This window comes from Micromesistius poutassou (genome assembly GCF_964030765.1).
Source record: "Micromesistius poutassou genome assembly, chromosome: 12".
Taxonomy (NCBI): domain Eukaryota; kingdom Metazoa; phylum Chordata; class Actinopteri; order Gadiformes; family Gadidae; genus Micromesistius; species Micromesistius poutassou.
This window is the reverse complement of record NC_140282.1, coordinates 15,508,305-15,531,776: the sequence shown is the minus strand read 5'-3', so window position 1 is coordinate 15,531,776 and position 23,472 is coordinate 15,508,305. Positions and strand designations below refer to the sequence as shown.

The window sequence follows — 23,472 nt, the reverse complement described above, 5'->3', positions numbered from 1 at the left end:
TACTGAGAATATTCCATGTGCATCTTCAAACTACGTTATGTAACCAAAACAACAGTCATAACTTTACGTGGAACTTTTTGAGGAATATTTGTATTTTTTTATTTTTATTTATTATGAAAATAGTTGACTTTTCTAGTGTGGAGGACAGGGGTTTCATATCTGTTAAATCCACTTAAAATCCACTTAAACTATATTTTTCTAACAACACATGCATGTCAAAGATATGTGCTGCCACTAATGAACATCACAATATATTAGTGTTGTCAACGATTCAAATATTTAATCGTGATTAATCGCATTAATGTCATAGTTAACTCACAATTAATTTCACATTTCTTTCTATTCTAAATGTCCCTTGATTTCTTTTTGTCCCATTATTTTTTCTCATTTTTCTCATGCAATTATATTATTATATATTATATATTATTATATTATATTCACTCGAACTCGATAGTAGGCTAAATTGCCGACGGTGTGCCTATTGCTTTACAACATTTCCACCCTCTCCAGCAATCAACATGTTTTTTAGGCTTCAGTGAACTACGCTATCGCTTTTATATATACATAAACAACAGTTAGAGTTAGGCGCGGAGTGATACTGAACTCTGTAAACTGAACGGGCGTCATAGCTGTGTGTATACGCTCAATATACAACGGTTGGGAACCAATCAGATCGCTTGATTTAGGCCCCCCGTTTTATAAATATATATATACGAGGGGGCAGAGAATTCGCATCAGCTGTGTGCTTGGCCATCAATTGGTATTTCAGACGACATGCTGCGATGATAGCTCAGTTCACAACGACAAAACACACAGATTACTTTGGTCTATTCAGAATCTTATTGGCATCCATTTCGGCGTCTGGCACTAGCCATCCACGCAAAATGTAACGTTAATAGCCTAGTCTGTGGCCGGCTCACAAGCCCAAACAAGTGTGTGTGGCATGCCTGTTGTTTTGTTTCTGGTCTTGCTAGATCCGGTGTGTTGTAGTTTTCTTACTTTACTAATTGTTGCAACAGCATGTGAAAAAACTACAACGTTTGCTAGATGCTTTTGCTAAATGACAGCACTACAATATATACTTACAGACATACAAAGTCAAATAAATGAAACCATTTTAACTTTGAACTACAATCAGGTAAACATAACTATTTATAGGCAGACTAAAATCTAGTTTTTAATTATTCTTTGTAAAATGCGTACATACTGTAATTGTCATTTGCAGATACATACATTTATTCATTTTTCATCTGTCACTGTTCAAACCCTAATGCCTGTGCCTTAATGACATGTATATGTACCGTCTAATCCCTACCTGCTCCTCAATGACATGTATTGTAGTGTCTTTCCCTGCCTGCTCCTTAATGACATGAATCTGTAGTGTCTAACCCTACCTGCTCCTTAATGACATGAATATCTAGTGTCTAACCCCTTCTTGCTCCTAAATGACATGGATCTGTAGTGTCTAACCCTACCTGCTCCTTAATGACATGAATATGTAGTGTCTAACCCCTTCTTGCTCCTAAATGACATGGATCTGTAGACTCTAACCCCTACCTGCTCCTCAATGACATGAATCTGTAGTGTCTAACCCCTACCGTCATCTTATTTACATGTATCATTAATGACTGAAATAAAACACTGTAAATTGCTTTGGATAAAGGTGTCTGAAATTAGTAAATAGTAAAAAATGGTACACTGAAGGAGAAAAGAGACATTTTCTAATATTCTCCAAGAGTCTTTACTAAACCCAGGCATACCTTGAGGAAGTACCTCAGAATATGTCTATTCCTCTTGAGCAGATGTCTGAAAGGCAGGTTTTCAGCCCCCACGTTCGGTTCTATCTGCTTTGGTTCTCGTCTGCACGTGGAGCAAAAGGAGACGACAATGAGGTGAAGAAGCGTGGAGGACATTCCAGCCTGGCTGATCCTTCATCCCTCGCCAGGAACCCGTGAATTCATCCATCACTGTCACGGCATTGGCCAGCTCGGGAAGTTATTTGGAAGTTGGGAGATCTCGCGCCCCCCCGCTAACATATGGTGGGGTTTGACTGTGGGAGCTATCTGTGTCATCGCGTTTGGACGTATTCAATTTGGGTCTGGGGTCCCGTGGGGGAGATGGAGTGGTGAGGGGGAGGGGGAGGAGGTGGAGCGGGGGGGAGGGACTTCCAGATGGCAGAGCTCGGGTGAGATGAGCCGATGCACTGATGTCTTCCTCCTGCCCGCAGGGATAAATGTGATCCAACACACTCACTGGAGACAAGATTCCTTTAGACCACAGGATCTGGAGTTCTGCTGTCTCTGCTCTCCTTCCACCAGCTCATGCTTGCTTTTCATTCTATTTCCCATTAACTGCTTAATTTAGCAGAGATGTATAAACGACTGAGAGACATGCAATTTAGGAGCTGTTAGTGGGGAGGTAATTCTTCTTAAGGATGCCTTCACACAGAGTGCAGACATTGGGGTTCCCTGGACCTTTTTAGCTGGGAGTCAAACACCCCAACTACTAGGCCATCCTTTCCCGAGCTGCACTTGTGTTTTGATCTCTCTCTCTCTCTCTCTCTCTCTCTCTCTCTCTCTCTCTCTCTCTCTCTCTCTCTCTCTCTCTCTCTGCTGTAAAACGTATATCATTCCACTCATTCAAAGCCAACACAGAGCATTTTGTAATCTGTTTTCATGCATTTAATTTTCTGTTCATTGATCAAAATCTTACATGCAGCACTATTTCTTTTTTTCTCACATATTTAAATATTTTGTGTTTGCACCTTATTTATGCTTTTGAAGATACATGTTTGTATCATTAATCTAACTTATCTTTATATGGATGTATTATAATGTTTTTTCCAGCCAATATACATACAGCATATTCTTCTAACAGTGTTGCTATAAGCAACCCTTAATGTTTCTGCCTAGAACTCTCCCTGTGTAGGAGTCTTGTTTTTGTTCTCTTGTTTGCATAAAGGCTTTAATTACAACACCATTTTAATTGCTGTTTGAACTGTTCATGCTATTTCAATAATTTTCCTTTTAACAGACAAACTTAATTAAGCTCCATTAATGCAAATTGTTGCATTATTTTGTATCCAGTATCTTAGTAGTGTGGTATAATATTGAGATATTCACTTGTGCTATGCACAAGAAAGGGGGGTCTTTAATAATAGCAATATGAGGACCAGGTAGACTTTCTCCATTCATGGCTATCTCATCTTCATTATTATTATGAATATTATGTTATTATTATGATTACTATAAAAGGTTGGTGTGCTTGTGATCTATTTCTCTGGTGAGGAGAGGTGGGTCTAAAGAGTCCCGGCTAGTTGTCCCTGGTGACCAATAGGATGTGAGGGGAGCAGAGAACCTTGAAGATCAGATGGAGGTGATACAGAGGTTCACGTCTTAAGTCTGGTGTCTCCCCCCCAACCATTCAGCATAGAGAGAAAGAGGCAGAAAGAGAGAGAAGTAAGAGGTTGAAAGCTATTCAGCATGGTGAGAAGGAGACAAAGAGAGAGAGATATAGAGAAAGAGAGGCAGTAAGAGGGAGATAGAGAGTCCAAGAGGAAGAAACGCGAGACGTCAAAAGCTATTAAGCATTCTCTGGCTGAGACAGCTAGGCATAGAAGGGGGCTGTCGGAAGAGAGGCGGAGATGTGTACCCACGGTGACCTCTGGTCCGGCCCCGCCTACTATGTGAACCAGTATGCTAATGAGCATTCGGCAACAATGCCAATTGTTGCCTGACCTGCTGGCTCCTCCGTTACAGACATCAGAACTTACACTACTCTTCCCTGACCACTGGGGGAGGGGGGGGGGCATAGGAGGGGAGGGAGGGAGTGAGAGAGAAAGGGGGAGCATCAGAAAATAGAGGGAGAGAAAAAGAGAGGTAGGAAATTAGGAGAGAGATGGAGATGGAGAGAGGTCAAGAGAGAGAGAGAAAGGGAGAGAATGAGAGGAGGCAGAAGATGACAGATGGAGAGAGAGAGAGAGAATGAAAGGAGAGAGAGTGGGGGAGGTCAGGAGAGAATGAAAGGAGAGAGAAGGAGATAGAGCGAGAAATTGAGAGTGAGAGAGGGGGAGGGAGAGAGCTTTAATAAGAGGAGACAGAGATGTCGTCAGTCCGCACCGCAGGCAGTGGAGTTTCTGGGGAGCAGCCAGAGGGTTGGAGAATAAATCCAGAAGAAGAAAAAAAACGCTTTAATTAGGAACAACCAAACACTATCTCTAAACATACACCCCCATCCCCTTCCCACATCACTTCACGCGCTGCAGTCCAGGAAAACGTTGGCTTTGGGTGGAGTTTGAAGAATGAATACCTGTTTCACGAGCACATCACAACAGCATAATGACGAAAAGATCTGAGAGCCCAAAGCTTTGCACTGCCTTTGAATGTCAACATTACCATTGACTTTTACATCCGCCACGGATTAATATCAAAGCATATGTTGAAATACTCTGTAGTGTGGAGATATTCATTTAATTATCTGCATCAGTACACATAGTTATGCAATTTCAGCATGAGTAAATGCTATTATATAATCTGCCTTCACAGCATAGCATCACCTGCGCTTGTTGCTCTCTGGCTGGGATATAGCTGTTGTGTTTTCCAGAGGTTGGCAGGGTGTGGGGGTGTGAGGAAAATAGAACGGAGAGGTCCATATGCTGCTTAGCCCATGGCCAGGCAGGCTAATATATACCACTGGGACTCTCCAGCGATGTTTGGCATCAGATCTTTGCTGGGGCCCGGGTATGTACCGCTATTCCCCTGCACCAATCGCTCAGCAGAGCCCATATATTCCTGCTGGACGTATAGCGAAAGAAAAGTGGTAAAATACCCCCGAAATTGAATCACTGCCAGGTTAAAAAATAAGGGTGATGTATGTGTTTTGGAGGGCTGGTAGCTGATGGCCGCAGGGCTAGCGATGGAGTCTGAGGTTTTGCTATCGACAGAACATTAGCAAGTTGGCGCGTTCCTATGATTCAGTTGACCAAGCAGAGAGAGCCGCAACACCTATGGTTTATTTTCTAATATCAAACCGGCACAAATCTCAAAAGTAAGGAGAAAGAAAAAAGGGGGGAAAGAACATCGTTTTTTTCTATGCTTCAAAAATGAATTCAGTTTTTTATTTTTAATGACCGAATGTGGAAGTGAACAAATGATAAGCCTGTATGTGTGAAAACATCGTAGGCAAGGTGAAATAGCTTTCTGAATGCATTAGGCATTTCTTGTATAATATTACCTATTTCAACAAACACAGAACAACAACATAGAAGAAAGTCGTCTCAACCTCAATCAATTCCATTTAATTAAAATTCTACTTAGTTCCGTTTGCATGTAAAATGCCAAATGGAACAGAATGGTTCCATGTTTTTGACATACACCCAAGACATACATATATACATATATACTTCAATAGGTTTAGCGACATGGACAGTAGAAACAAGCTAACAAGAAGACATTTTTTTAGTTTCATGGTAGCTTTAATATTGCCCCCCAGCCATTGGGGGGCATATTACATTTCTGCCATTAGCCAGTGGCCCAGCAAACAGAGGCAGCAGAGCAGTGTCCATGGGCTTGCAGCGGCTGTAAACAAAGTTGCTGTTCTGGAGGGAGACCCATGCTCTGCATACCAACACTACACTTACAGCATGCCCTGCTAATGACCGGCAGCACGCCACTGTGGCTGCTCAGAATGACAATATATATGGACACATACACAACACACAACATTAGCATGCACGCACGCACGCACACATACACACGCACACACACAGACACGCACACACACACACACAAACGGGGGTATGAGAGGGTATGTGTGTATCTGTGTGTGTATGATTGAGAGAGTGTGTGTGTGTGTGTGTGTGTGTGTCCTCGTCAGTGAACAGTGGAGGTGGGCGAGGTTCTCCTATAGAGGCAGACTGAGGAACATTCACACAACCTTAACAGATGCGCATGCAAACATGACCTTCATTCACCCACACACACACACACACACACACACACACACACACACATCAATCACTCAATCAAAGAGTCTAGTCACGAACATGTACTCATACAAAAAGTATGTTACACACTGATACACATAGGGAGAGGACATTTATATGTTAAACATAATATAGGTCACACACATACACTATAAGTATGTTAACTACGAGCTAGCGCACTTACACAAGTGCTCTGAAATATGTGTGTGTGTGTTTTTTTTTTTCATGTGTCAAATAGTCATTGTCTACCTTCCTACCCTCAGCTAATGAGCGTGTCCGTCCCACCCATGTGAGCAATCTCTCAAATGAGAGTCAGCAATTCCCTCCCTCCCTCCCCCCCCCCCCCCCACCACCACCCTCTAATTGCAAGCTACACTTCAATACTTTTTTTTGGAGGTTGGAAAAGATAATTACCCAGAACAATTAAAACACATCTGTGCCACAAAGACCTCCGCATGAACACAGTCAGTGTGTGATTGTGTCCGTACGTCCAACAGCGTTTTCTTCTGCCTCACTTCCTTTTCATTAGGAGAATGTTCTCGCCAGCACGGGAGCACTCCGGCTAAAGCCTCCCGAGACGGCTCTATTCATTGGTCGGTTACGATGCCCTCTTTGATTGCACACATTAAGACGTGTGATTGGATGGTTTTAAATGGGCCCGGGAGTACAGGAGGTGAGCTCCCGGGTGGCTAACAGAGAGTTAAGCTAGCAGAGAGTTAGGCTGGCAGAAAGCTCAGCTAGAAGAGAGCCATACTACCAGATGGCTAAGCTAGCAGAAGCTAAGCTAGCAGAGTGCTAATACATCAGAGAGTCCAGATAGCGGACAATCAACACTGCTGATCATGCCATCCAAACCACTTCACATATCTGAAGTATAATATAAAGTACTCCAGGCTAATATGTCACCTTTTTTTAGATAAACAAAGCTGTCAATGATTTATGGAGGTAAAGTGATAGTGTATAATATAATCATGTTAGTCTCGTAAATCTTTGTGTTATCCGTTCTTAAAGACGTCGTCAGACAATTCTACTGAAAAAAAAAAGAAATTGGAAAATAATGTCACAAGAGGAGCAGGAAATACCAACATGATCATTTTACACAACCTTTGACTGCAGCTGAACGAATTTACCATATCTAAGAAAACCTAGAGACCAGCTGTTAGGAAAAGAGAATATATTTTTCAGGAAAATTATGCCTAACACCTCTGGAATGTGTTATTAGAGAAGACATTAAATATTGAAGCCATTTCTATGGAATGTCAGTTTAGGGAAAATTAATGGAAATTAAAAACCGTTGGTGCCGTTTAACAGTGATGAGTAATGGGAGTATTCAGGCGCTTCACGTTATACAAGAAAGCACTCCTACTGTTCTCTTATCCATATTATTTACCAGTCCAAATTATCTCCTGTATCCCTCCTTTTTAAGGGGCTTCCTGGGCGCGTTGTGACACTGTAGTTACATCATTTCCACTTGTCCAATAATGTTACAGGAAATCAATGGGCTGGGAAGGAAAGATTTTGAGCTGAAAAAGATGAAAACCTCCCCTGAACCCAGCACGGAAAGAGGCGGAGAAACCTTGGGGGAACTTGGAGGGATGGATTGGTGGTAAATGGTGCCCAGCTGGAGAACTCATTAGAGAAATTTCTTCTGTATGTCTCTCACCTACACAACTACACATTTATTTATAGTGTGTGTAAGTGTGTGTCTGCGTGGGTATTTGCGTATGTGTGTCCTTATTAAGTTGCTTTAACCCACTGACAACATCATCATCATCTCTAACATTCAGTGCGTTTACATGACACTCAAGAAAGTCTAATTATTGGGTTAGTCCAACTATGATTGGATTACTAAGATGCATGTATACACCTTAGTCGAGCTAAGTCTAATCGAATTGGCTTTCTCATAGTCGAATTAAGACCCCTAGATAATTCACTTCGGGTCTGCGATTTATTTAAAAATCTGGAGCAGAAGATGGAGGAAGCCGGTGTCGTGCCAATGTAGTTACCCCCTATAAGGAGTGGATCATTATCAACATGCATTCACTGCACACTACGCATTTCACCCAAGGCTGAAAGGTTGTAAAGTAGTAACTACTATCTTTATTCATTCATTACGCCGCAGCCGAACTGACGGGGGTATTCTCTGATATTATGAATCTTACAGACTGCGTCAGGTTCTCCGACTCTCTGGTACTTCCACAACAAGTAAAGACTCCTAGTGGGGGTTATCACGCCCATGGTGAGAAGGAATTAGGGGAAAGGAACTTTGGCTTTGACTCTGTGAAGTCCAGATTGAAACGCGACATGGAGGAGAAAGCGATGTTTTCAGTAGACAGCTGTCAGTTCACTTCGGGTCCATATCATTTCTCCGACGCGCCATTGTTCCGACCTCATATACGGACTCCTCTGCCGGCAGAGCCAGCTCCTCCGGCTCAGTCAGCATATGACTGAGAGGTTGGAACAATGGAGCGTCGGAGAAATGATATGGACCCGAAGTGAACTGACAGCTGTCTACTGAAAACATCTTTCTCGAACGCAGGCGCCTGAGTTTGTTGTTGCTGGTGACGTAAAGAGGTCAACCGGTGGCTCTATTACCACTAGTTTAAATGGGTACAGCGCCACCTATCGTACCGGGGAATGACATGCTTCGGCCAATGAATCGATTTACTCACCTCTATGTATACTCAGACAATTGCAGTTGACCAATTGCGGAGCATAGTCAAACTATGGCTTTAATCAGATTAAGCTGTGCATGTAAACGTACTGATTGCTACTAAAGTCTGTGCATATGTTTCTGTAGAAACTTCCAGAATACAGAGATGCTCACCTCAAATGTAACAGAATCTCCTCTGAGGTTCTGAGGGTTGACATCATAAAGACATCGTAATCTATGTGGCAGCTGAGCCAACATGAGTTACCGGTCATTATGCAAGTTTTATTACGCAGCCATACTGCTATTATACTCCTTGACAAGACCTTCTTAGTGGGTGAGATAGAAGTTTTCACATATCCACATAAGTTGAAGCATCCATCGCTTGTGTTTCCTCATTAAATCACAACTTAGAGTCTTAAATATATCTAAATAAATAAATATATAAAGTACTCTGAAATAACTTCTACAGGCCACCCAAGAGGAAAACCAACCATGGAATCCCAGTGTATGAGCGTATAAACCCTTGAAGCAAACCAGTCAAGTGTGAATTAGTGGTGGATTTCATGATTTGTTTGAATGAATCAGTTTGCGTCGGTCAGTTCGCCAAGAAGAGTCGTTCGAATCGTTTGTTCGTTCGTTCAGTCGCGTTTCCGGTAGCGGTGAATCATGGTTCTCAGTCACTGAGTCGATCAGACTCAGCTCCTCCCTCGTTCTCGTTCAAACGAATCACGAATGCACAGTTCTCAGCTGAGTCGGTCAGACTCAGCTCCTCCCTCGTTCTCATTCTCAAATGAATCAAGATCGTGCAATGGTGCAAACGGTCATCAATCAACACAACATTAACTAAGTTCCTTTTAGCTGAGGAGCGCTTCATGTTCGGAATTGGGACGTTGTTGCCCGTCTGGCTCTCGTGACTTCTCAGGCCTCGAGTCTTCACCGCTAAACACAGTCAGTGAACGAAAGGCGACTCCCGAGTCAGTGCGACTCAGCGACTAGTGGGTGGAGCTGGGAGTCGAGTCTCGGAGAACGAACAATACGAACGAGACGAACTGAAATGGGGAATCAGGTCGGTTCGTTCATGTTAAAGAGTTGTTTGTTCGAACTGATTTGTTCGCGAACGAGCCTTCACTAGTGTGAATATTTTCCCTTTCTACAAGTACAGCTCCTAGAGGTCTCTGTTCTCCTCCCAATGCCAAAGACACAGGCCCTGGCTTTGCACAGGCTGAACCTGTGAGGAGCTGTGATCTGGCACTGTGCAGTCAAAATGACAACTTAGTTTAAAGGTCCCATGGCATGAAAATTTCACTTTATGAGGTTTTCTAACATTAAGTTGAGTTCCCCTAGCCTCCCTATGGTCCCACAGTAGCTAAAAATTGCATTAGGTGTAAACCGAGAAGTAGCTATCTTACTCCGTCTTTGAAAAAAGGATAGCTGAAACGCTTCGATTTGGCTTCTGGCCCCATATGACGTCATATGGGTCCAGGTTACCTCCCCTTTCTCTGCTTGGCCCGCCAAGAGAATTTGGCCCGCCAATGAGACAATGAGCTAGGACCATGCGTGCGTGCGTGCGTGCGTGCGTGCGTGCGTGCGTGTGTGTGTGTGTGTGTGTGACACACACTGTAACGCAAGTGTTCTTTGTTATTTGGATAACCGTTCTGCTGTTGGTGTTATGGCGCATAACACGCAACACAATAACGCAAGCTTGCATAAAGCTCCCATTTGGTGAAAAGACTAGACTGCGTCGGGTTGGTTGAGAAGGAATTGGGAACCGCGAAATGGAGGAGAAGGGGATTGTTGCCCGGGATTGTTGCCCGCGATTGTTGCCCGGGGTTGTCTGCGTCGGGTTGGTTGAGAAGGAATTGGGAACCGCGACATGGAGGAGAAAAGGATTGTTGCCCAGGATTGTCCGTCGGAGACGGGCAGCCCCGGGGGCGGCCAGCGGGGCTCAGACGGACCGCTGCCGTGGCAGCGGGGCTGGGCGGGCGGCCAGCGTTCAGCGGGCAGTGGGGCTCTGACGGACAATCCTGGACAACAATCCTTTTCTCCTCCATGTCGCGGTTCCTAATTCCTTCTCAACCAACCCGACGCAGACAACCCCGGGCAACAATCGCGGGCAACAATCCACTTCTCCTCCATTTCGCGGTTCAATCTGTACTTAATATTGACGTGGAAGTGGTAGAACCAGAGGTGTCTGAGAACCCGACGCAGTCGTTTGAGATTCATAATATCATCCGGAGGCGCAAACAGCTTTTGACCATGATAATATATATTATATTATATAGGCCTAGATATCTAAATATAATATGATATTATTTAGATATAGAGCTCCAGGACTCCCGCCGGAGCACCCGGAGTGTTCAGTGTTCCACTGTAAACACTAGCGCTCATTGTGGGACTGGCTCGTAGTGGCTGTAACTCTGCACCAAGGCTGAATTTCTTGAACGTCTTGTACTGTATTAGGGGCCCACTAATACCTATATTAAAGCATCTATAAAATAGCATGCCATGGGACCTTTAACACTTCCTTTAGCAGCGGGATGACAGCCGTGCCGCACCCGTCAGCAGCAGGAATGTATTGAAACATCCTCCATGCCTCAACAGGGCATTCCTCTTGCATCACACCACGAATGCGGTTTACCAACGACGTGTTGAGTCTCCCAATGTTTGTAGATCGATTGGTAATGTCGGCAAACTAATATTATATATCTCCAGTAAGGTTGTGTTGTTTTGTTTTGATGTCTTGTCTTGTCAATCATACAATCTTGCGGTGTCTCGAATGTTTACTCTTTACAATATTGCGGAAGTGTACGGCATTCAAATGTGTTTTCCTGTTTTCTGATAATTACGAGAGCTTTCCTAATTTTAATTAATTTGTATCTCGTAAATACAACAACAAATATTAAAAGCAGGGAAGTAGCAGACACAGAGTATAATAGTAGCAATGCTGAATGGAGGCTGCAGATATAAATCTCTCCATCTATTGGATGAACCGAGAGCCAACCAAATCAAATCAATCAACATCATCTCGACCATGTGGTTCTTGTCTAGTAGTTGAGTTGTTGTAGTAGTCATAGTAGTAGTAGAAGGAGTAGTATTAAATGTAGTAGTTTGTGTTGGGCAATGCGTAGCAAACGCTTCATGAACAAATCATAAAAGAACAAATGAATAGATGGTTAATTTGCTTATAATGCTCTCATGCCGCCTCACTCCTAAGATCTGGGTCATGATAATCAAGCAAAAACAAAAAGCATCGACCCCTTCCAGTCATCTAGCTCTGTGTCAGAAGTCACCCGGGACTGCTCTAAGGATAACCAAACCGTACAGCATATCTTTACTGCATCCATTTCCATCTGCATGAAGGTTGCTTGTCTGAAAGTATTACTGAACCAAACTGGTGAGGCACCTCACTCCATCCTCTTGGCTGAAGGCTTTATGTTCCAGTGGTGTTTATTGCCCAGGAGATTACAGCGGGGCCGGCGCTGAACTGTTAATTGCGTGGTTCGTTATATCTGGGCGGTGGGGTGGGCCTCTCTCAGGACTGATTAAGGATCGGGAATAATTCACAGTGTCAGCACGTCCTCGTGATGTCCCGCAGTCTCGCTGATAAATCATCCTTGCCTCCTAGTGTAGCCATAGCTCAGGGCTACAGCAAACCTAACCTCAGCTTGCTTCCATCGCTTGAGGTCAATGTGTGACCTCATCTCAGGGTTATTTTCCCTGTTCGCCCCCAATGTTGTTAATAGGACTACATTACCCAGAGGACAAGGTGGTATATGATACATAGGTAGATAAACATTGACGTGGATGCATGGATACTTTATTGATCCTATCTCACTGCCATGCTAACTCCAATGCTCACAGCCTTGCTAACTGTTACGATAACTGCTATGCTGTATCCTCCATCCATCGTGTAGCCCTGCAGCGCTTTCCCACAGTTAAATTACCTTGTTAAGGCAGGACTTAAAATAGGCCCAGCAGTAGATACTTAATGCTAATAATAATCACTACAGTCCTGTGAGTCCTGTGCTATTCTGCACTCCATGCGCCACTTTTAAAATAATAACTATTATTATTATTATTAGACATTAGTATGAAAGATGCATTCTGCCCTTCGTATTTGACCTCCCTGAATGATATGATATATTGTATTGTGATTGCTTCTGATAGATCTCATTTCTCTTTTCCTAATTGACAAACCAAACCACTGACCAAACCACTGATACGGGCCTGGCCGTCACATGCTTCACATGCATCTTCATCCACAAGATGCTTTCTCCAAATTGTACATTTATATATACACTGTATATGTAAAATTGCTATTTGCTTTGACACTATCTATCACTTACTGATGTTTTGGGGATTCGGCACAGCGCATCAAACCTTTGGTAACCTTTGCACAGTAACCCCTGGAAAAGGGTGTTATCTACCCCTCCACTTCGGGCCCCATCATGTCCTGCTTGGTATAAGCAGAAACCGTGGCGACAGTGCAAGTGTTTGTGCAGACTATAAATGGAACACCTTGGGTATTCACGCTATAAAGGTCAGGGTTAGTTGCTATTCCCAAGCCGTCACCCTATAGGAGACACTCGCTGTTTGGAAAACATCCCCAGGTCAGATAGAAAGACACGCGTTGTAGCGTTCCTGACAACTGCAGGACATTTGGAATGTGAAATGCTTTGTCAGTCCCAGATGAGAAACGTGCTGTTTTTGGAAAATATTAATTATGTTTGTGTTTATGTCACACTTTGTGTTCCTGTACAGACCTTTTCAGATAAGAGCAGAAAAAAGTGTTACTGATTGACCGGCAATAATACATGAACCAACTCCTACACGATAAAGTTCCCTCAGTATTCTCGTCGCATTATCATATAATGTGTCGAAAATATAACTGGATAAAAAAAAACACCCAAAGTCTCTATCATTTTCACATTTTAATGTAAATCACATTTAAGTGACTGGTTTTATTGTTTGAATATTGTAATGTATGATTAGTGCTTAGTAAACGCTGGGGAAGGACATGCTGTCCCAAAGTCAAGGAACAGGCTCAACACTCATCCCAGTCTGACCTTTCTACTGGAAAACGATGCCTGTCATTTCTTAATAACTTGGAATAGAGAAACTCTTTTAGATATTAGCCAATGAGTCATACATGAATACGTGTTAGTCACAAGACTGGCGTACCCATACAGTTTTATTCAGCAGGTTTTACTAACACTGATAATAAATTACTCCAGTTGTGGAAAAACAATTCCTCGGGCAGAATTGTAATCTATGTTTCACTGAAATAACGCTCTCCTCCTCTGTCTGTCTGTCGCTCCTTATCTCTCTTTGTTTCTGTCTGTCTCTCTCTCTCTGTCTCTCTCCCTACCTGTCTCTCTCCCGACCTCTCAATCTCCCTACTTGCCTCTTTCCCTGACTCTCTCTCTCCCTACCCCTTTCTCTTCCTACCTCTCTCTTTATATCTCTCTCTCTCTCTCTCTCTCTCTCTCTCTCTCTCTCTCCCTCCCTCCCTACCTGTCTCTCTCCCCACCTGTCTCTCAGATGAGCACCTGCGGATTTGTGCGTCTCAGGGTACCACCTGCTGCCCGGCAGAGATGGAGGAGAAGCTGAGCCAGCTCAGTAAGCACACCTTTGAGGATCTGATGGAGAGCAGCACCCACAACATGAGGACCTCCTTCTTCTCCAAGCACCAGAAGTTTGACGGTAGGACCCATCTTACGTCCCTCGTTTAACTCTCACATGTTTCATTTTTGGTTACGTGTGACATGTTTGCTGTTTGGTAGTGCGTTATATGTTTGGTGTTTGCTAGTGCTTTATATGTTTGGTAATACGTTTGGTAGTGTGTTACGTATTTGGTAACCCTGGGCATGGGAGAGCAGTAGGGCTGGGTTCAAATAATCGATTTTCTGATTTAAAATCGATCTTCATTTGAATGTTCTGATATCGATTAATAAAATCCCAGGTTCGATCTTTTAATATATGCCTTTTCCTGTGGATGCGTGAAGTCTCGCCGTTAGTCTCGTGTGGCCAGCCTTTGGTTCTTGGTTCGCAACGAGATCTGTCCACGTGAGAGACTAGTAGTAGTGAACCAAAACATGGCGGGAGCTGCATCTAGCTGAACTGTTGTCCGAGGCGATACAAGAGTGGGAGTTTACAAACAAAGACCCAGCCATCGTAACGGACAATGCTGCGAATATGGCCCGTGCTGTGGAATTGATGGCGCTGTTGCACATTGGCCGTTTCGCGCACACAGTCAATTTAGCCTCACAGGCAGCTCTCAAAGTTCCAGCTGTTGCGCGCTTGCTTGGCCGAGTGAGGCGCTTCATTTTTTCATCGTATTTCATCGTACTGATTGTTGGTTTACTTTTACTTATTAATTCATTTATGGTTGTTTGTCTCTTTTGGTCGTGGCAACTTGCCATGGCAACTTATCCGACCAAACTAACCTGGTCGGTAGCAGGTTAACTGTCAGGACCGTATTGAAGGCATTATTTACCTTCAATACGGTCCTGTTGTTTCACTTTTTGCCTCACAACAAGCTGCCGAATGCGCATTAGAAATGGAATAAATAAGAAATGCCATCAAAACGCCACAAACAACAAGGAATTCAGGCTTACATAACTAACATAAATAAGGATATGGCAAAGCTAATGCAAACCACGTCTCAGTCATTGAAAGCCTCCGTTGACGCGCTGCGAGGGGACGTGAACTCTATTTAATAAACGCCTCACCGAAACAGAAACAAGAGTGGGAGAAAACTTTGAAAGGATCACTTCGGCTGAAGCAACGGTAAAATCCCTGGAGTCCCAAAACAAACACCTCCTAGACCGAGTAGAGGACCTGGAAAACCTAGATTGCTCCGATCTAATCTCCGCATTGTGAACATACCGGAGGGCAACGAGACTGGTAAGGAGCCGAAGCAGTTCATAGCTGACTTTCTGATGGAGGCTCTCGGGGAGATATTCACGTCACCCCTGCCCATCGACCGTGCACACCGCACCGGCCCGCTACAAGAACGAGGATCCCCCCTGAACCACCGCAGTGTGACTTTGAGAGTGTACCAAGACATGAGTGCTAACCTGGCCAAAAAGAGAGCTACTTTCAATGGCATCAAGCAGGAGCTGTACAAAAAAGGCATTCGGAGAGGAGGTGTGTTAGTGATAGTAATAGTGTAGTTATAGAGGTTATAGAGGTAGTAATAGAGGTTTATAGCCTCATGACTCACACAGTATATATATATTAGTATTAATAAAGTAATGCTAGACTGTGAATACATTCACGTCAACATGTTTCAGAATTTTTGCTTAGAATTGTTGAGACACTGTTCTTCTGAGATGAAGAAATTAACACAAACAAACAAAAAAACAAGAAACAATTTTTTGATACAATTGAAAATTCCTTCATACTTTCAGTGTTTTTTCTAACATAAAAAAGAAAGAAACTAAAAGTCTAAAATCGAAATTTAAAATGTTTAAAATCTATTGTTAGTAATGTAAATATACAAATATACAAAGGGGTCACTTTCTGCAACAGGTAGATACAATAGTTTGTCCTAAATGTTTCACCAGAAATGTTTTTTCTACCTACCTTGAGGTTAACTTGACTTTTGCCCCTCCGATCCCAACATGATATACAGCCCCTTGGGATAACTTGATAACAACCATTATACGTTAGTAATTAAAATTAGTATGGATGGATTGGAGTGGATTGGAGGCAAATTTGAATACTGCAAGATTGTGAATTTAATCAACGGCCCAACCAGTTTTTTTATGTTGATACACATAATACACCTCTCTCCCGCTCTCTCTCTTCTGCAATCTCTCCCTCCCACTCCCTTTCTCCGCCTCTCTCTTCCCCTATCTATCCCTCTCCCACTCCCTCTATATCTCTCTCAATCTGTCACCTGTCTCCCTCTTCACCTCTCTCCCTCCCCCCTCTCTCCCACTTGCTTTCTCTTTTCCTCTCTCTATCTCTGTCTACACCCATGTCTCTGTCACTCTCCATCTCCAGATCTCTCTCTTTCCCGCTCTCCATGTCTCTCTCTACTTTGTGGGGGTCTGAATCCTGGCTCATCCATTTTGAATGTCCTCATTTCTGCTCCCCAGTTATTTATAGGGCGCTATTATGAAAGCCTAAGTTACTTTTTGATTACGGCTGCCTTCCTCTGGAGGCTGCATGGCTTTTGATGCATTATTGAGTAATCCACGAGGAACTGTTGCATGCTGGGATTATCACTGGGCTGCGGACCTACACTACTTCCCATATATACACTGGTGATGTCCGTTATGTTATGTTATTTTATGTCCAGAAGGTTTATTAAACTCCTTGCCTCAAAAAACATCTTGCTAGCCCCAGATGACACACGCTGAGAAGACGCGTTACAAAGATTCATACTGACATACTGAGAGAGAGAGAGAGAGAGAGAGAGAGAGAGAGAGAGAGAGGGGGATATTTGAGGTAAGGTGTGTGTGTGTGTGTGTGTGTGTGTGTGTGTGTGTGTGTGTGTGTGTGTGTGTGTGTGTGTGTGCAACAGAGATAACAGTAGTTAAACCGACAGAGATTAAGAGAGGTGTGTTTGTGTGTGTGTGTATGTGTGTGTGTGTGTGTGTGTGTGTGTACGTGCATCAGAGTGTGTTTTAGAGAAAGAGAGAAGGCTGGAGATAAATAGTAAAACAGACAGAGATGAAGAGAAAGAGAAAACAATAACACAGGCATTTTGAGAATAATGGAGACAGAGGGAGGGAGAGAGCGGAGAGGTAAATACCTAGCAGCAGAGCGGGAAGATGGAGAGAGTGATGGAGAACGAGTATGAGAGACAGAGAGGGAGTGAGACGAATGGAGAAAGAGGATCAACAGTGAGAGAGGGAAAGTGTAGACAAAGATGGAGAGTGAGGAAACTAGAATTAGAAAGGGGAAAAGATAAAGAGAGGGGGATAGATAGAGGTGGATAGAGTGAGAGAAAGATAGAGCAGGAGAGAGAGAGATAGAGTGAGGCAGCAGAGCTGTTAAAGATTAATGACAGTGGATAATGGTGGTGGAGGTGGTCATAGTTGAGTGAAGGCAGGGCATGGATTAAAACTATCATCGAGTGAATCCTCGGCTACAGATGGACTCAAGCACTATGATCACACCACCGTCTGGTCTGTTTCACCTTTCTTTATTGCATCCTCTTCCTCATTTCTTCTTTATTCTTGTTTCTTTGGTTAATTTTTCTTCTCTTTGGCTTTCTTTGCGACTGGGTTTATTCACCATGGAACCAATTCATTAATTTTAATTAATTAATTTGGTAGATTTGATTTCCTGTATTCTGGTGCATTTTGCGGATGGCCACTACCTATTACCTTTTACCTACAGATTCATAGCCTACATCCTGACTTGCAGGGCCTGGGCAAGCTTACAAGCTTACCCATTGTTGTTATTATGATATTGAGGCAAATCATGATCACTGTCCTATAGCGTCCATTTTTGTGTCTCAATGGCTATTTCAAATGCAGTTAGAAATATTTAGTTTAGAAATATAGAGAGTTTACAACTCTCTGCTAGTTAGCGATCCATCTCTTCTTTGCTGTAGTTGTGTTGCGCGAGTGTTGCTGAGGGAGGTAGCCTATTTGATTGATTCGCTGAATTGTCCAATCGTGTGGTGATAAAAAAAACAGAAAAGCCATTATTGGCTTGGGGCCAGTGTTGGGGAAGTTACTTTTAAAAAGTAGTGTTTGCTCGTTACTCGTTACTCTCTATGGATAGTAACCTTTTATGTTACTTGTTACTTTTACGTTACTTTTATGGTGCTTATTTAGTTTATGAGTGAAAGATAAACTTATATTTCTGCAAGAAATTCGAGGTGTGACTGACTTTATCCCACCAATTCGATTCGATTCGAGTATTGCTCTATGGCGTGTGCCATAAAGCATGCTCCCAAAATAGTTTTTAAATCATTGCTCCAAGTCTATTTTTAATAATGTGATTGTCACATTAACTATCTATAGTTTCTGTAGGCTTTCCGACTATTTTTTGTCTGTTGACATCACATTTTGGATGATGGTTGTGGGCGGCGATTCCAGCTGAGTTTAACGTCTCATGCAATGTTGGGGCAGGGCAGCTCAGCGATCACGTTCCTCCGTATGTTTATCACATAACCCTGCAGGCTTCAATAAGGATTTCAATCCGCACTAACAGTGGATCCCCCGTTCCCCCCCTTGTCCGTTCCATCTGGGAGACGCAGAGGTGAACTGTCCCCCGCGCCCCCCTCCCCTTTCCCCTTCTCACACAGCTTCTGTGCACGGCATCTCCTCAGCAAGCAGGGGCGCCTGCAGCCGGAGGGGGCGCCAATATGCCAATTCCCCACACAGTGATATGATAGATTACACTACTTTCGCGTTACACTACTTTTCACCCGAAAAAGTAGTTACGTTACTGTAACGTTTACACACAACACTGCCTGGGGCACACACTGGTGTGACCCAATGGCGATTTTTTTTGCGCCAATGAAAAGCCGTCTCTGCTTGATAGACAGCAAAAAGTTTGCGAGCTTGCGTTGACTTCAACTTGGCCAGCGCCCCTGACCTGAAGGAGGGCTTTATTTCGAATGACCAATAACCAGCCTAGCCCAAATCATTGACGTTCAGACGCATTTAAATGGTTGCTGGCAGTTGCAAGTACGGTCTATCACACAATTAAACGAGGATAAATGCTATGTATTTTTGTTGATTTATTTTGTATGTATAATAGTTACACAAACTATTAATAATATACACAAATTTATAGAAACAACACATACAAATGAAAGCCATTTGGATTTGAGTCAGGTGTTTTGACTACTTAGGCTGTATTTCACAATAAATGCGTATTCTGAATGAAGACATTAATATTTATATGCTTTGGGGATTCCAGTACTTTCCAGACAAATTAGATTCATAAACTCACAATTACCGAACACACCCATAGACTCCAACACGACAACATTCACACATTATTCAAATGACACCTGCAGGTTTTAAATCAGAAATCAGCCCGTATCGCCTTGCTGATGTGGGATACAGAGCTAGCCTCTTATCCGCTAGCCAAACCCAAAGCAGCACTTGGGAGGCTCATTATAAAGTGTTTGGTGGACGCTGGTGTGGACCTCTGGAGACACACAGCTAGCTGGATCAGCTTGCGCGCTTGGTTGAGTACAGTCTAGATGGAGTAGTTGCAGTAGAAATCGCAGCCTGTTGGATCCCGCACCCCAACCACCCACCTCCCCTTCATGGTCCCGCCTTTAATACCAAACTAATGCTACACACGCCAGAGCAGAACTAAGGAGCCCCTCGACTCCCCCAGTGCTTTTCTATGTCTCTCGACCACCTTGCTCCACCACTCCTCCAGTCCTTGTCTATGTCTCCTCTGCCGCCTCGTTGACAGCTACTGGGTCAGGTTAGGGGGAAACGTAGAGGCACTTTTTTACACTCTGCATTCTGGACCCTGCAGAAAGGGTGTTCTCGTGGAAGTTTACTACACCGGTATAAACCCAGACATAATCCGGGATCTTTTTATAAGTTTAGGAAGTGTATAGAATAAAATGTTTTCCTCCTGTTTCGCAACTGAAGGGGTCATTTAGAATGCATTTATATAGATGTGTGTGTGTGTGTGTGTGTGTGTGTGTGTGTGTGTGTGTGTTGGTTTAGATGTTCACACCATGTTATGTATGAGTATATAAAAGAGTAGATACAAGTCATAAGAGATATATTTCAAATGATGAGTTGCTAGCATGGGCTCTCAGAGGTCCTCATTAAGCCCTCTAATGAACGACAATAGAAGTTCATCTTCAAATATCGAATGAATTATTAATAAAAGCTTTGAAAATCATTTGGAAAGCAAGACTTCCAGTATAAGATAAAGTAATTGGTTGAAGTCATAGCAATTCTTATATAAATAACTCCAATATATATAACTATAAATAACTAATATAAATAACTTTATTTCTTTAATAATTGATAATCGATTATTTAATAATTGATAATTGATTGTTCCATTCTATTCTTACTTGGGATCACATGTTGGGTTTGCATTTAGGGGCTGTAGATAAGATTTAAGAGCCATTATTTAATTGTAATGGAATAGCCATCCGTCAGCTATGAGTCAAACACACAACACACAACCACACATGACTCCAGTAATAAGCAAAAGGGATCAGGGCTAGGCTATCTCGCTCGCTGTTCCACCAGTATCAGTTTCAGCTCCCATGGGAATGGGAGACATTCAAAATCACTGCGGATAGGGAGAAGATCTGGAGGGTGAGTGAGACATCTCCAGGTAATCCTTCTTTTTGTTGTCCTCCCCCTGTGTTGAAGGCGGAACACATCTGAAGCACATCTGTCTCTTTGAAGTGCACACCCATTGGGGAGGTCGCGACTCAGCCTCCCATCTCCCACCCTCCCATATGTGTATATATATATATTTATATATATATATATATATTGTGTATATATATATATATAAAAATATATATATTTATATGTGTGTGTATATATATATTTATATATACACATACAGTATGTATGTATATATATATATATATATATATATATATATATATATATATATTTCAGGTGCATTATTAATGAAAGCCTGGAGTTCCTGGAAGTGCGTATGAATAAGTAACATTCGTTTTGGTGTCAGCGTGTCGTCCAATTGAGTGTCAGGAAGCTGTGATTCCCGGCAGAGATGGGGGGGGGGAGGAGTCTGCTCGGCAGCACTGCAGCGCGTGTTGGTGGCGGCCTCCATCATCGGGGACAGGCGGCGACCCCGTGTCATGTCCTCCTCTCTGGATGGATTGGGAGGTGCCAGTGCGGCACTCCCAGCGGCCGCTTTCAAGGAGACACAGACGTGTCCGGGAGCCTTTCTCTTTTCTCTCTCTCTGTGCCAGATGCTGGAATACATACAATATATATATATATATATATTTATTTATGGAAAAAAAATTATATTGTATCCAGGGTGGTAATTGAGTTGAGCTGAAGGATATGAAGTTTAAGAATATGTGATGTTTTCATCCGCAACCTTCCTATCCTCGTCCCTGCTCTCCTTTCCACTCCCCTCCCCTCTTCTCCTCTTTTCTTCTCATCTTTACTCCCACTCTTCTCATCTCCTCTCACTCCTTCCCCTCTCCTCGCTTTCCTTCTGGTCCCCTCTCAATACCACACTTCGTTTTCTTTCCTTTCATCTTCTCTCCTTTCCTTCTCTCTGGATCACTATTAATAAAAACTAGTCCTGACAATATAATGATACGTCACTCATTCTACAGTTAGAAGGAGGAAGGCCACCCTTGCTAGCTGTCATAATGAACTTCCACTCTCTATTCATAACCAGACTATATTCACCCTGTAGTATCAACATGATAATTTGTATCTTACCCGTTCATGGACAACATGTAAACCAGTATAACGTCCTTTATATATATTTCTATTCTGTTCATATTGATTTTTCTGACCCTAGAGCATTTGAGGTAACTTTTCTTATATCGTGATATCAGTACACTTATTATCATAGAGCCAATTAGAAGGGCGAGGTAATCATGTGTAAGTAGCTTCAATGACCTTGTTATGGTGTGTAGTGGTTGGGGCTTGGCCATGGCGGTGGTGACTTGATTACAGAAGTGGTTATTTTGCCGTGTTAAACATTAAACATGTAAAACAAGTCCTCTGATATGCACAAAAATGTCAAGTTTGTACAAATCTCTTTTCTCTCATTATGCATGTACACACACACTAGACATTTTTTTTAATTTTAAAAACTTGATAGACAACAACACACCTAACAATAGATGGGGATACATTTGACTGTTTTGGTCGTTAAGTATGTGTAAGGTAACGTTTTTACCAACAAAGCACACCAAACACTAACCGATTCCTTTCCTCAACAATCCAGTACTGATTCTCGATACCGGAACTCGCGCAAATCACATAAACGGGATTCTAATGTAAACACACATGATGGATAGCTGCCATGCTATGCTCTCTTTTCAGCTAGCTATGCTAGCTTTTTGAACTCGAAACTTACCACAAAGGTTAGACCTTACTATATAAGAGTAAAGTAGAGAGTAAAGTAAGTCCTAGAAAGCACTACACCAAATGAATACCTTTTTGAGGGTGAACGTTGAATATTACTTGTGTTTCTTCTACACAACAATCTTCTCTTGAATGCAGCAAGCAGCTTCTAATATAGATTCATGAGATTTAGAACATGATGCTATCTTCAACTCCTTCCACCCGAGCGTGAAAGCTTCCCCAAATCAGAGTCTAAGTTGGGTTACATGCACCAATGACCACGATTCGTGATGTCACAAATGGATGGCACCTATAACGGTCCAGTGAGCACAGATATGCAAATACTTTGTCAAATTTTACGTGTAGTAAATGTGGAGGTGTTTCTAATTTGCATAATCGTTTTTCGCTCACCTCTCTAAAAATAATGATTTACAGCTGCCTTCAGTATAGTGTATTTAACTAAAAAACACTATGGTAAAATGACTGCATAAATACTAAAAATTAATAAATACTTTTTTGTCTCATTTGTTTCATATCCGTTGCATTTGCAGACATTTCCCATCGGGGATAAATGAAAATGCTTAATTGTGAAGCAGAATTTGCAACAGCACAGTATCTTGTGTTCCATTTAGGAGCTATTTTAGTTCAATGATATTTGGCCCATTTGGGAGCCTTTGAGCAGAATAATTTCTGGGATTGAAATATGTGTGGATGTCACATTTAACAAAAACGCTTGCTTTCTCTCTTTCCGAGCTTCAAAAAGAGATCTGCATGACACACAAATTTGCGGTTGGACAATGGATAGTTGAATT

At 42.6% G+C, this 23,472-nt stretch overlaps 1 protein-coding gene across 2 annotated transcripts in view; it reads left to right on the top strand.

Annotated features, from left to right (window-relative positions):
- Window positions 1-23,472, top strand: part of LOC311356499 (glypican-6-like) — a 126,017-nt gene that overhangs the window by 17,804 nt on the left and 84,741 nt on the right. For both annotated transcript variants that reach the window (XM_084476289.1, XM_084476290.1), the window contains exon 2: window positions 14,178-14,339. In XM_084476289.1, coding sequence (XP_084332415.1) covers window positions 14,178-14,339 — 162 coding nt within the window. The remainder of the gene's footprint in view (window positions 1-14,177; window positions 14,340-23,472) is intronic.